Source organism: Equus caballus, chromosome 27, assembly GCF_041296265.1.
Source record: "Equus caballus isolate H_3958 breed thoroughbred chromosome 27, TB-T2T, whole genome shotgun sequence".
Lineage (NCBI taxonomy): Eukaryota > Metazoa > Chordata > Mammalia > Perissodactyla > Equidae > Equus > Equus caballus.
Window position 1 is genome coordinate 29,862,954 of NC_091710.1, and position 15,341 is coordinate 29,878,294.

Genomic DNA, 15,341 nt, shown 5'->3' on the forward strand with positions numbered 1-15,341 from the left:
TACATCCTTGAAAAACTCTTTTAAAACTTGGCCAGTCCAAGTTCTTTTGGGCCTTTACCTGACCCCATTTCCCCATTTACTCCCTCAAAGGCATGATCGAAATCTGAAGTGCCCCTTCCCTTTCTAAATGCTTCTGGTTTGGCATCCTACAGAAAATAATGAAGCAAAGAAATCATGCTAATCTGCATATAAAAAGAGAAACTGTTGACCTGGTATAATTGTGATAAGTTGAACTGACGGAGTCAAATTTACTGAAGGGGATTAGAATATGCCACCCAAAAATATGACAATTTGACATAAGAATTATTTTGAGCTGAAGGCAATGGAGAATCAAATGATGCAGGAAGAGTTCTCTGCTCTCCACCTATCTGCCTGAAAGCAGAGCTTAAATTTCCCTTTAGGGGAGATGTCCCCCTCCCAGTAAGGAAGAGAAAAGTGACCCGTTATCAAAGAGGGGAAGTCAACACCAAGATGAGTTTGCATAACAGATCTGACTAAAATAGCCTTTATCTTCCATTCCTTTCCCTCATATATTTCCTAGTTACTTCCCCACACTTTGTCAACCCTTGAAACCCAAACCCTCTTTCCTTTGTTAAGAGAGATATATAAGCCCCCAAGGCTAACCGCTCCTTTGAGTTTTGTTTCTTTCTGTGAACTCCAAGTGCATGTAAATATTAATAAAAATTGTGTGGCTTTTCTCCTGTTTATTTGTCTTTTATGAGTCTAATTTGCAGGCCAAGAGAGTAGAGGAAAAGTTTCTCTTCTCCTTCTGATAGTTTTGCCATGAGGATGGGATGGCTTGGGACTTCCTACTTGCTCTGGAGCCTGTAGCTGAGATTTCCAGAAGTCTGACAAAGCCAGCAAAGGTAAGAATTCTTACCAACTTAGCATCCCAGATTTCTGCTTAGAGTCTCATTAAGTGAGAGCGGTCAGAGCCTCTCTTTGTCTTTTCCTTTACATTTGTAATAACCAGTACTTTGGGTGATTTTGAGTTTGCATACTTCTTTTTTTTTTTTTTTGGATGAGGAAGATTCACCTTGAGCTAACATTGGTTTGCCAGTCTTCCTCGTTTTGCTTGACTTGGAAGATAACGCCCTAAGCTAACATCTGTGCCAATCTTCCTCTATTTTGTGTGTGGGTCGCTGTCAGAGCATGGCTGCTGACGAGTGGTGTAGGACCACACCTGGGAACCAAACCCAGGCTGCTGAAGCAAATGTAACCACTAGGCCATGGGGCCAGCCCCTGCATACTTTCGTTATTGATCCTTTCCCGCCTGTAGATAACGTTGTTTTCCCTTTGTCTCTGTCTTTTGTATTGCTTGTCATTAGGAGAATCATAAGATAGAACATGGGCATAGGTCTCGTAAGCCTCAGAGACCACTGAATTCACAGTTCTCAGACCAGCATCCATGTGGACAAATTTTGCTGTGGGTCAACAATTCAAAAAAAAAGAGATGGAGTTCTCCTTCTATTTTGTTTTTGGTCCTGAGAGCTTGGCTTAGATCTGGAGAGAGTAGTCTCTCCCTGATTTTCCACCTGCCAGAGGTGCAGGCTGCTGGGCCTGCATCTGGAGGTGGCTAGCCATCGGGTTAGGAATCTGAGACACAAGTGCACAAGCGTCATTTTCTGTCTGACTATTCCAGCTCTCAGGGGAGTTTGTCTAAATGAAGTACCTTAGCCTATAAGGAGCTCTTGTCATCTCTTTCCTTGTTACCTTGTTCGTGCTGGGAAAGTCCCATCTCAGTATTGCCTTCACATGTCACAGACTGGCATCTGTGATTGGAGGTGTCTCACTTTTGTGGGAGACTGGAGACACAAGTTTTCACAAACACCATCTTACTGCCTGTAGCAACAGAGGTCTTTGCTTTCTTTCTCTTTGGCTATCTTTAGGAGTGACCTTGGGTCACGGGGGCTGCTTCTTCTGCACCTTCTTTGGGTACGCCTCTTTTGTCTATGGTTAAGCCATAAAAAAGCTTATTGGTGTTGAGTCACAAAAGGCTTCTTGGTTTTCACTCACATTTTAGAACAGGTGTACCTTTGGAAATCCTGAATCATCAATGGCCAGATGATGATCCTTGGATTTGGGAAAGGTTTTATATTTTAAAGAACTTTGAGAGAGCTCTCATCCTAAATAAATGTCCTATTAGTACCCATAGGAGGATCACATTGAAAGGAGAAAAGAAACCATTATGGCCAGCCTGAAAGACTCCCTTAACAAAATCAAAGAGGAGAAACCAGATTTAGAACAAAATTAAGATCCATACCCACCGTAAACCATCCTCTCTCCTCCTTTTAAAATGCCTGTTTGAGAAAGCTTAATGCTGTCAGAAGAATTGACTGTTTGTCCCGGGGAAACAACAACAACAACAAAAACCTAGAAATAGTAAATATGGCCCTAGACTCTTTCTTAGAGCAACTACTTGAAAGCTTGCATCCTTTCTCTCCCTCTTTAAGATGTAAATCTTCTACCACCCAAAACCATCTTTGTAAGGATGGCAGAGATGTCTCCTTGAAAAGTAAACTACCAGGGAAATAACTCTGGCACCCAGCCCAAAGAGCATCTTGCTTTAACTTCTCAGTAGACTAAAACAACCACCTGGGATTAAAGTCACAGCCTCCATAAGATTGTATGTCAGGAAAAAAACCTTAGAAGTCTCCCCTACAAATATTGGTACAAAGCTTTAGTCTTCATATTGATCAAGCAGCTTTGACTCATTCTATTTGCCAGAAACAATTTAGGATTAAAAAAAAAAGATGAAAATGAGAACCATCTCTTACATAAATTAGTGAGTTTTGTGCTTCAGTATTTACACCTGACTCATGGCTAAAGTCTTAAAAGAAAAATCTCTATTTGTGTTTGTCTATGTATTTATGCATGTAGTATGTGTGGTATATATACATACATATATATATGTGTATATATATATGATATTTGCTTACCTCTGGATAGTATTACCACATTAATCAAGGAGCTCTCTTCTAAATCGGCTTGGAAAACCATAAGCATGTATAAGTTAAGTATTCCTAAAACTCTCAGAAATGTAAGAACTAACCCAAATACTTTCCATGTTCATGTGATCTGGGATAATCTTTGGTAAATAAAACTAGTTTAATATTATTGGTTTAATAAAAACACGTACATCTTCAGAGTTGTCAGCATTAAATATATACACATACACATTTTATTCTACTTGGGTTTACAAGTAAAATAAACTAATGTAACTACTAGATGTTTAAGAGTATAAAATGTATAGATGTGATTTGAATCAAATTGAATCATTGTTCTGACGATTTTATTTCAACCACAATTATGTTTTATAATATGTCAGTTTAAAAATAGTTTTCAAAATCTTTTTGGTAACTTGAAACCTTAAACTTATACTAACTTAAATGATAGATATTCACTGAATATCTAGATCCTTACCAAATAAGATAAAATACTGAAACATTAATTATTAAACATAAGCTCATCTACTTTTGGTGTCTTAATTTTACAGAAAGACTAAAGTCATTTGAGTACGTTAGTGAACATGTTCTCTTGCCACGTTGAAAAATCGTACTATGAGGAAACACAAACATATGCCTTTAGAAATTATGAAATGGTTTATTCCTAAATTTGTTCCTGTACTACAGAATACTGCAATGTGACAGTTCCTAATTGCCCACTTCCCAGTCTTCATTGGAAATTAAGGTTACTAAGGGTTAAGAATTGTAATCAATATATTGTAAATGAACTATTAGGAACAATAAGAATAAAGAAAAAAAGCTGTATGCAAATCTCTTTTTTTTGTTAAGGAAAGAAGAGAGTGTTCTTGTCCTAAAGTAGTTTAGAGGTCATTTCAAGGTTGTTTCAGAATGAGAAAGAAGATAATGAAGGACAAAATCATGAATGGATATAGAAAGTTGTGAAGGATCTGTGAAAAAAAAGAAAAAGAGAGGGAAAGAAGAAGAATCTTATCTTGTGAGATCAAGCTGGCTAAGACTGAATGGATTTATTAATGAAGTTTTAAAAAAATTAGCCAAAGAGTGTACTGCTATAAAATTTAGAGTTTGCTTTTTTCTCTGTTAAAAAAACAAAGTTATCTTGGATGATTGGCCTATTCTTAATAAAAGATTGTAATAGATTTTCTTTACTTCTTGAGTAATCCACCTAGAAAACAAAGATTCTGCTTGTTTCATTTTGTCTGTGTCACGTCTTTGATTATCTAAGAAAACCCCCTTTCCTCAGCTGCCCCTAAGGTGCTCGGTCCTTCGGAGGAAGCTAAGGCCGCGTTGGGGCGAGCCCTCACTTCGTCCAGCGATTAGCACCGCTCCCGGCAGGGCCGCCCAGCCCTCACGCGCACCAGGGCCTGGGTCTCGGAGCTCGCCTGCATCTACTCGGCCCTCATCCTGCACGACGATGAGGTGACCATCACATATTTCGGAGACATTGACGAAAGCTTCACTTTGCTCTCTAATGGATTGCCATTTTGCTTGTTTTAGGAGGATAAGATCAATGCCCTCATTAAAGCTGCCGGTGTAAATGTCGAACCTTTCTGGCCAGGCTTGTTTGCAAAGGCCCTGGCCAATGTCAGCATCCGGAGCCTCCTCTGCAACATGGGGGCTGGTGGACCTCCCCCGCCTGCTGGGGCTGCCCCAGCTGGAGGTCCTGCCCCCTCCACCACCGCTGCTGCCCCAGCTGAGGAGAAGAAAGTGGAAGCAAAGAAAGAATCTGAGGAGTCTGATGATGACATGGGCTTTGGTCTTTTTGCCTAAACCTCTTGTAACATGGTGAATAAAAAAAAAAAAAATAGAAAACCAAGTCTTCTCAATATTGAAAGAGTTAAGGTTTATTTTTTTACAATCATGTTTTCTTCTGTATTTATCTTTGAACTCTTTTATTTTCACTTTGGTTAAAAAGTTAACTAAGTATTGTTTCATAGTGATCTGTGATCCTATTTAATCAAGTGTTGAAAGCTTTTGACATTTCAGACAACTTGCCAAAATCAAATTCGAAAAGTATTCTCTATCTCTTTTTTTTTTTTTTAAGGAAGATTAGCCCTGAGCTAACATCTGCTGCCAATCTTCCTCTTTTTGCTGAGGAAGACTGGCCCTGAGCTAACATCCGTGTCCATCTTCCTCTACTTTATATATGGGACACCTGCCACAGCATGGCCTGCCAAGTGGTGCCATGTCCGCACCTGGGATCCGAACCAGCGAACCCCGGGCCACCAAAGCGGAACGTGTGCACTTAACCGTTGCACCACGGGGCCAGCCCCTAAAGAAGTTTTCTTGACCTTGAACTGCCTTCCTATTTCCTAGAGGGCTCCTGGAAAATCTCTAAGGATTTGTTCTCTCACTTGGTAAAAAGAGAGATGTTAAACTAATTAGGTTTATTTAATATATTAAATTGCATGGGAAGCATTATCAAACAAGAAATGAGCCAAATCTTCCCCAGGTTATCTTGCATGGGCAAAATGATATTGTATAAAATTCCTAAAACTTTGTCAATATTCTAGCTGTCCACGGTATGTCCTGGTATAATGTTATCAGTATAATTCCAGTAATTAAAGTGTACTATGCCAGAAACAACCAAATTTCCTTGTCAATTGTATTATAATGAACTTTCGTCACATATTTAACCACGGCCATTTTAAGTGTTTTGTCTTTCACAGAGTTATTGTTTGACTCTTATGCTTTCCTGAAAGCCCTTGCAATCAGCTACAGTGCATCATCTTCAACAAAGCACTGTTTCAGAGGCTCACAGCAAGGACTATGACAGGCACTCTGGAGTCCATGCTTCTGATGACATTGCTTAAACAACTGTAGGGTCATACCACTGGACTAAGGATTTCTAAAACTAATGGAGAAGCTGATGGGTTCATAAAACCACTAACCCAAGATCAAACAGAACAAGAATTAATTACATGGGCCTGAATGAAATGATGAAATATGATGATAATTTTTATGGCCTATTTGTTTGAAATCTCTCTGGTTTTTAAATTTTCTTTATATAAGGAACTTCTTTCTCTTTTCTCATAAACTATCTATAACTCACAATTTAATAGATTATACCTTGTAAACAAAAGTGAAACGTATCTTTTCTCCCTGCCCAATTTTTACAAAATTAAAAAGCTCTTACTGAGTATCCTTGTTTTTGCAGCAATGTAGTTATTCACATAAGTTCAATAAGAATCGATTCTCCTTGTAACAGGACACAATTGGAAGCACTGATTATATCACCAAGGCTTTGATTGGAATGGCATATCGCATAGAATCAGATTCGACAAGATGGTTTTAAGGAACTAAGGTTGACTTTATAGAGAAATGCTTACAAAGCATTTTTGGAAAAACGGGCCTGGTATCTGTCTAATATGGTTCCCAGCCTTATGCGTGAGTAAGGAAGATACATCCTGGCAGGCCCAAGGACATCAACATATTTTGGGGACCTTGAGAAGAGAGGAATTCACCCAAATCTATAGGTATTGCAGGCAAAGTCTGATGGTGAGTTCTCAGCTTGGCTTCCTAGCCTTTAGAGGCTTTTAAAAGCTTAATCTGAGAATCCTTATTAAAAGTTCCAGGAAAGCAAAACTTGAAAAGGCCTATGTGGTCCATTAGTATTCTTGCCACACTTATGCAAATAATTAGGGCTTTTTTCTTTTTTGGTGAGGAAGATTCACTGTGAGCTCACATCTGTGCCCATATTCCTCTAGTTTGTATGTGGGACACCACCACAGCATGGCTTGATGAGTGGAGTAGGCCATGCAAGGGATCCGGACCCACAAACCCCAGGCCACCAAAGTGGAGTGCAGGAACTTAACCACTATGCCACTGGACCAGCCCCCTAATTAGTTCAATTTTAATGAGATTAGGCTTATTTTGCAAACAAAAGTAGTCTCACTCTGATTATCTCTGATCAAAATGGGAGTGATTTTAGAGGGAGATGTTATATTTCTATGGAAAATTATAACCCACCTTTTTGGTTGTTCATTGTTGTTGAGCTATTTTCACTTCTTTGTAAACTAGGTCTTGCCATCTTATAATCAATGTTTCCAATTTTCTCCCACCTTCTTGACTTGACATCACTGAGAACTAAAACTGCCCTTTTCCTGAAGCCCCTCAAGCTGAGGCTGGATCACTGGATGTAACTTCAAAGGATTTATCACCACAACAGTTTGAGCCACTGGGAAGCTCACCAGAGCCTGGTCCTTTGAGCTCTAGAACATAACCATGACTGTGAGACTGCCACTACTATCCTCACTCCAACATCTAAAGACACTTTGAGTGTAACATTTAGAAATCTTCTGGACTGCCCTCTGGGCTAAAAAACTGGGTTTATAGTCTGCTTCAACCATTAATCTTTGTTTTTCTTTTGTTTCCATGGAAATGCCCCTCATTAAATGCCTGGTTTCTCACACCACGTAAAGGCCTAAGTTCAGGGCGTACCCTACTCCCGCCTGTACCACTGCTTCCTGAAATGAGACAGAACTGTTTAAATTGACCTATTCCCAGGACTGGGAGACTGATTTAATGGGATATGGGGAAAAGTGCTTTGATTTGTTCTTTCTGCTTATTTATTCTCATTCTAATCCATGTTCTTCTCTCCCTTTGCAAATCTCTTACCTCTCAGCCACTAACTCCAATCTTTTCTTCACAGTGACCAACTCGGCTTTTGATGTATGAAACTTCTGGAAAAGTTTTAGTTGGGGGAAATTAAGGGGATCAGAATATGTCACCCCAAAATATCAAAGATTTCCAGTTTGGCATAAGGATTATTTTGATCCGGAAGAAATTGAGAATCAAGAGATGCAAGAGGAGTTCTCTGCCCTCCCCTGACCTACCTTAAAGGAGAGCACACATTTCCCTTGAGGAAGTGCCACCACCACTCCTGTACTGGGAGGAAGAAGTGACTCTTCTCAGCCAAGATGGAGAGTCAATACCAAGATGAGTTTGAGCAAATAGATGTTATGAAAATAGCACTTATCTTCCATTAGTTTCCCCTGTATATTTTGGAGTCACTTCCCCACAATTTATCATCCCTTGAAGTCCAAACCCTCTTTCCTTTGTTCAGAAGGGTATAAGAGCCCTCAATTCTAACCACTCCTTTCAGTTTCACTCCTTTTCTGTGAACTCCTAACTACTTCTTTAAGTTTTACTTCTTTCTCATGACCTGCTGTGCACGTAAACATTGATAAAAATTGTGTGCCTTTTCACCTGTTAATCTGTCTTTTGTTATTCTAGTTCTCAGGCCCCCATTAACTAACCTAAGAGGGTAGAGGGCAATTTTTTCCTCTCCAACTGCCCCTTTGCCTGCTCATCCATCCCTGGACGAATAGTGTGCATTTGTTAGTTTGCTGGTTGGCTTTGTGTATAGCTTGTGATGTGAGCCAGAGCAAGGTCAACCGTTTGGTACCAGAAGCTGCCTGGATTTGGATCTTTATGGCCCCAAAGCCCTTAAAGACTAGTAGAAATATGGCAGCCTGTAAGTTAAGAAACTATAAATATGCTGAATTTAAATTCTTTAACATTTTAGGTGTTATTTAAGAGATTTAGATATTTCTGTTAAATTCGTTACAATAAGACACAAATCAATTAGAAAAACGAAAAACCATACGGGGCATCTTGATGAGCAAACATGGCATTTGAACCAGAAGATGTGGAAAAAAGATCCCATTCTTAGTTCTAACTCTTATTAGCTGAGTAATTCTGGTCAACTTACTAAAGCCTCTGAACTTATTTCCTTATGCATAAAAGGGGAATAAGAATTTGGATCTGTTTTGCGTAAAGATCAAGTAACGATCTTGATCTTTATGATATATGCTATATAAATGAGATATATGCGTGTATTACTAGCCAAGGACTAAATAGAAACTTAGTTTTTAATATGGAAAGAAATTCTAGGCTTGTTGATCCTTTCTCATTTATTAAGTTTAACTTAGGAATTAAAATAATAATAGTAATCATAATAATAAAGCAAGTGGGTCCTAAAATGCACTATCATACGTAAGAAAGGACTGAGAAGAACTCAAACGAGAGAAAAACCCTACTTGAGCTCATGTACCTTAGTTAACCAGCTCGCCACACACCATCAATTCTAATTTTAGATGTAAATCTGAGCAATTTCTAAAGTGTTCAGAGGCTTTCTGTAGCGGGTTTATCAGATAAAAGTCAGCCCCTGCAGAACAGCAAAGCAATTGCTTTTCTAACAACTAGTCCTTCATTAACTACTGTTTAGGGAAAGAACTAAAACACCAGAAACCTGTTGAGAAGCTTGACATTGTTTCTGGGGATTTTCGCTAAAATCTTCAGGGCTTTTGTGAAAAAAGCTGAACCACTACAGTGAAGGATTTCATTCCCCTATTACCTACTACGATTTGTCCAGTTTAATGTCATATGTCTTTATAAAACTCCTGGAGGAATCTTTAAAATTGTTATAAATGCGTTGCATTCAGCCAGACCACCGCAGAGTGGTGATTCAGTTCGGAAATAACTGACCTGATGCAGTTCACCAAAAAAGTCTTACTTGGCAAGTCAAAGAAAGTAATCTGAGAGCAGGATAGACAGGACGAGGAAGGGCCCTTTTCCCTGTGCTGCTGTGAAAATACAGAACCCCTTGTCACTGTCAGCTACAATTACCAGTATTACCCACTGACTCTATTTCAGTGCTAAAGCAAAGAACCAAAGGGAAATAAATCAGAACCACAGAAGCAATGCGAAATTTTGTATTTTCTCCTATACTGTTTCTTGCGGTTAACTTTGTCTATGTTTACGACTCCTAAGGAACATTTAACATGTCGACAAAGCCATTCCCTGGCTAGGAATTATATACACGACCCAAATTACATACTGTGCAATGCATATTGTGTTTGAAGGTTTGAAAACAGGATGTGTACAAAATTTACTACTTAGGACAATGAGGCTTGATGTAGAAGCACAAAGAAGAGCTAAAGAATTATTTAGTAATTGCCCAGGGTAAAAAAATCAGTCTGAGTAAATCTAGATACTATTTTTTTTAAGTTCTTATTTTTTGTTAAAAGCTGTATTTTTCAATTTTCATTTTTATATATTTTTTGTTGTTTGTCTCCTTTTAGCTTTTATATATGGCCTCTAAATAAAATTCTGTTTGTCAGTTTGGTAGTTTAGACTTTTTATAGGGCTGATTGCTACGTAATTGATCAGGTGAACAAGAAAAATCCTTGATTCCCCTCCTCCATAGAGATGTGCTTCTTTTTGTCCATTTCATCCAGGTAGGACTTTAAAAATGTTAACAGATGAATCACTTTAGCTCTGTTTTGAGACATAATTCTGTTTTGATGTACAATTATACTATGAAACATAAAGAGCAGGTTAAAATAGGATATACAGTATGAAAAATTAGTACTAATGGGAATTTGAATACATATGGAAGAAATACGCCAAAATAGTTAAAATATTAAGAGTGATCTTCTCTAGTGGGGCAATTATGGGTTTTTTATAGTCCCTGCTAGCTTCCAAATGTTCTACAATAAACATATATTTCTTTTATCATCATAAAAAAAGCCAATTTTACAAGGAATGCTTATAAATAAGCTTCTTAAGGGCAGAAACCACTTCTATTCATCTTTGAATTCTTCACAGTGCAATTTAATTGGAGAAGTGTTTTATTATTGTAAAAGCCACTTGATTACAATACGACATTTGCCACAAACAAACAAGCAATTAAAAAAAAGTTATTACAAAGTGAAGTGATTGCTTATCAACAACTGAAAAATCATCTTTGCCTTTCCCCTTTTATTATTTTATCATTTCCTTGCAAACACCATTAAAAGTTCTTCTTTTAATAAAATGGTGGATTCTATAACCATAGAATCTCAGGATGAGAAGGGACCTTCAAGACCATAAACCCCAGCATCACCTGGAATTATCCAACTGAAACTCCACATCCTCCAACAGCGGGGAATTCATCACCTTTCAAGTCAGTTCATACTTGCAACTTCAGCAAAGTCAACAGCAACATAGTTTGGTCCATTTGAATTTATTAAACAATTTTTTTCCTCACAGAGAATAAAGATCCTTGAAATGGATTTTGTCTTATTTTTAATAACAATTTACGCTGCTGTACCAAACTCGCTGAGGAATGCCACCTACCACACGGAAGGCTGCAATTTCAAATGAAGTATATACAAGGATGGAACTGTGTCTCTTTGAAATGCATTACCCTTCTATGCCACTTGGGTTTTCAACTGATATCTAAGAAGATGTAATCCTCCATTCCAAAATCACAAAGTTACTTCCATTATTTAATTTTAAGCAAAGATTAAATAATTCAGCCACAGGTATAAAAGGTAGCTGCTCTTGGCCAGTCGTTTGGAGTCTGTTATTTTCTGAGATGGGGAACGGGAGTCGGGAGGGAGCATCGCCCAGTGAGTGGCCTGATAAGCAGCGCTAATCCAGACTCTGTTTTTACTTCTTTGTGAGACTCAGAACCTTTCATTGGGCTTCTTAGTTTAGTTGTTCTAATGGGCTGAGAGTCACTAGTCTGCTGTCGAATGAGATTTTTAGAGCATGATTAACAAGAAAAGAGGCTCTGGCTCACCATAAAAATCTGAAGTTTCCCCGCCCCTGTAGATACCTAATTTAACACACAGAAGGACTCTTAATTACCTCCGTTTGGGTGGAATGCTAACGTTGCTACTGGAAGTCACTTGTAGGAGAGTTTGTTTTAAAACCAAAGCAGCAAGCAGAGGTCTCTAAGTCCTACCTTGGATGAAAAAGCTCTGTTTTAATTAGAATTCTGCCTCCACCTTATTATTATTACTTTTTTTTGTTATGCCACCATCATGTTTTCAGAAACACTTGAAACACTTCTTGTTAATATTGTTGGCTAAAAATACAACTTTAACCTCCTATCACTCCCCAGCCCCCCAAACACTCAAAAATTTGTTTAATGAAAACTTGTTTACTGTAACAACTGCCTAGATAAGAAACTAGGACTGCGAGAGTTCAAAGCATTTTACAGATTGTAAATACAGGGGTGAATACAGATGTTAGAACACAGGGACAGAGAACAAGATTTGTTTAAAATATTTCTTGGGTTCATGTACTTTCTGTTCACCTCAGAAGTCCTCATGCTTTAAAGTTTATTTTCTTGAAAACTAAGGGATTTGTTCTAAGATCTATAAGGACATTTGTCCATAGCATAACATCAATCAGCTCTTTGGCCTGTTTCACAGGCTATGCTAAGTGATACCACTCAGCTCTGGGCTGTACTGGCAGATATTTTGTATGTGGATGTGTACTTTCTTTTGAAAAACAAAAAGTAGAGGAAGAAGAGTAAAAGTAAAATTCTAGGAGTACTGGGGGGTGGAAAAAACTGAATGCAAGGTTGCAAACCAAATGTCACTCGGGTCAACTGAAAGTAAATATATGATGGACTCAACCTCCTTATGCAATTCATTGGCCGAGTAATTGACTCCCACGGTACTCAATTCTAAAGGATTTGTTAGATGTCTCCAATATGTGCTCAGCACTGGGCTAGGCCCTAATGAATGATGGAGACAATACTGTCCCTATGACTGTTTGGGAAGAAAATAGCTTTTTATGTCTCGATCAGGTTTTTATGTCTCAGCTGGATAAATTTCTCTGATGAGTGAAATAATTATAAAGATTACATACAAAAATATAGATTTATGCATAATCAACAATATTATATACTGGTATTCCTTGGTTATATAGCACATTTGACTTGACACTTATAATCCAGAATTTAGTCCAGTTTTCCACCTTTTCAGAGAACAAGCTGTGTTAAAAGTTTTATTAGCATATGAGGGAGAATGACATCTCATCCTGCTCCCAGATAATCAAAAACAAAAGCAGTCCCTGTGTGTATCCCTTTGGCCTCATAAACCCCAGAGGATGTGGCTCAAGTTGAGGACGATGCTACCCATAGATCCAGGTTTGTTATGGTGGATCTTCCATTGTGCAAGTGGGCGCTCTGCACTCATTTCCATGGATACAATGTAATTCCCCAAGACATTCTTGGAGTCAACTGAGACAGCCTTTTCTCTAGCAGTTGTGCAGATAATTGGGCCTGGGGATCCATTCTAAGCTAGACTACCTGGGGAGTGGATCTCTAGTACATGGTATGTACCCAATAAAAGGAGGTTGACTAAACTAAAGGGAAGAGAAGCTTCTATTTTGTTTGCACAAGAGAACATTCTGCCCTTATCCTCCTAGCCTCAAAAACAAATTAATCTGCTTCTTCCCCAGTCTCCTGTTATAATAATTAAAGAGTAAAGCATCTTCTTCTACATAGTAGGAGTGGTTAGGAAATTTATTTAAATAGTAATTTTTTACAAGCATACCAGGGTGAATGATTCAAATATTTATCTCCTTGACTATATCATATCTTCTTTGTACTATAATGAAATAAGAATGATTTTCTTGTGAACTGGTTCCTTATGACTAGTTTCAAAGGTACTAACTGAGAGAAACTAAGGGAAATTTCAAAGTAACCAAGATACTTGTATTGGTATTAAATAACAATTGATCATTTGTATGGGTCAAAAACCATGCTAGGTCTTTCAGGATTTTTTCACCTCATCTTCCCAAGACTCCTGTAAGGTAAGCGTTGTTATTCCTAGTATAGAGATTACTTAGGAACTATAGTAACTAAGATTAAGTGGTGACTTTCCGAGGATAAGGAAGAAAAAAATTAGCCCTCTCAAAACATTTGTCAACATTGATCCTTGCTTTGCCTTGTATTCTTCTGAGATGGTCAACACAGGCATTCCAGGAAGTGCCAAGGACACAAAATGGAAGATTGGTGACTGTATTGTGAAGTTAGCACCCTGGTGCTGAGTGGCGATGGGCAAGTAGAGGTCAGAGCAGGATGGACAAGCATCTCCCCTGAGGACAAAATGGGTGGCAGGCACGCTTTCCTTTCTGAACTTGGCTTCTCTTTTTAGAGGTGGAAAATAAAACAAGGAGAGGAGTGGACAATTTTGGTAAAGAAATGATAAAATTAAACAAACCTTGAAAACAAAAGGAGTGTTAACATTTCTCAAGACAAAGGGTTTTGGTCTCTGGCACTTCAGGGCTCTGGGCCTACGTAGGTATCCTTGGGCTCTGACCTCCTGATCTTTCTCTATGTGACTATGAGTGAGAGGAGTTACACTTCAGCTCTGTATTTAATACAAATGAAACCACTGGAATGCTTCACAGCTAGCAGGTACTGAAATAACAGTGATCAACTACTACCTACCTCATAAATCACAAAGACTTCCGCAAGCACGGTTCTTCAAATCATTATGCCCTGGTACCTGCTCATTCCCACAGAGTAGCAATCCTAAAACTCGAGTGCACATCACACTCACACAGAGGGCTGTTCAAACACAAGTTGGCCCACACTCCTGAGCTTCTGATTCAGGAGGTCTGTGCTGGGACCCAGAAATTTGCATTTTTAACAAGTTCCCAGGTGATGTTGATTCTGCTGGTCCAGGGACTACACTTTGAGTTCCTCATAGACATATACAATTTAAATGTATTTAGAACATCCAAAGTCACAAATTAACAATGAATAATGATGGGAGGCAGAGAAGTCTTTCAATCAGGCTCCAAATACAATTTTTTTAAAGAGTCTTGAAACATTAATCTCTTAAATATTAAAGCGGGGGTGACGACAATATTTTGGATGAGCCGAAGGTTGGCTGTATTTCCAATGACATAATATTTGCCAACTATTGTTAAATGCAAGCCTTTTACAGACATTTGGAGAACTATTATGAGTTATTAATTTAAATATTTACCTTCCATTACTTAATATCTTTGACTATCTGCAGCCCTAGGATCACACAGTCTTGGTCCTTCACCAGAAGAAGCCCGGAAGGCTCCTTAGAAAAAAGTCTACCTGTGACCCCAGCCCTGGGCCAGGTGCCTGCCATTACTTTTAACTTTGAATTGCCCTTCCCCCCCCCCGTGCTACAGATTTCTGTGGCATCTGAGACTCCTCCCCTCCATCCATTAACTTTCCATTTCTGCCTCCTTGTTCCACAGGCCATACAGCTAAGAGAGCACTACTGAACAATTCGTGGGACTTTTAAGCCATTTCCTTGGGGTGCTTCTCAAATGGTCAGATGTATAATAATCTCTCTTTTCAATGGCCTCATTTGCTCTTACATTTCATTTTATGTAATGATTACAATTCCAAGAGAAAGGTTACTTTAACATTCCCAGTCTTCCATGAATTCTTCTGATTTTGCTTTGGCAATGCACTTGCTCAAATAGAACTTCCAGGCAGTAGACACTGCTGTGTATTTTCAATTCATGAAATTGAATTCTTTTTTATTTAGTAATGTTCATATGGGGTGTTGAAATAGATGAAAA

General features: G+C 38.5%; 1 protein-coding gene across 1 annotated transcript; it reads left to right on the plus strand.

Annotated features, from left to right (window-relative positions):
• Positions 1 to 794: 794 nt before the first annotated feature.
• LOC102148741 (large ribosomal subunit protein P1) lies at positions 795 to 4,754 on the plus strand. Its single transcript, XM_070252766.1, has 3 exons — positions 795 to 866; positions 4,320 to 4,414; positions 4,556 to 4,754. The coding sequence occupies exons 1-3, from the start codon at positions 795 to 797 to the stop codon at positions 4,752 to 4,754; spliced, it is 366 nt and encodes a 121-aa protein (XP_070108867.1).
• The last annotated feature ends 10,587 nt before the right edge of the window (positions 4,755 to 15,341 follow it).

Excerpts from the sequence above, each read along its gene's own strand:
- LOC102148741 (XM_070252766.1), top strand. The coding sequence starts at position 795 with ATGGCTTGGGACTTCCTACTTGCTCTGGAGCCTGTAGCTGAGATTTCC. Across the intron at positions 867-4,319 it reads GTCTGACAAAGCCAGCAAAG|GGCCGCCCAGCCCTCACGCG; the intron begins GTAAGAATTCTT and ends CGCTCCCGGCAG. Across the intron at positions 4,415-4,555 it reads GACGATGAGGTGACCATCAC|GGCCCTGGCCAATGTCAGCA; the intron begins ATATTTCGGAGA and ends CTTGTTTGCAAA.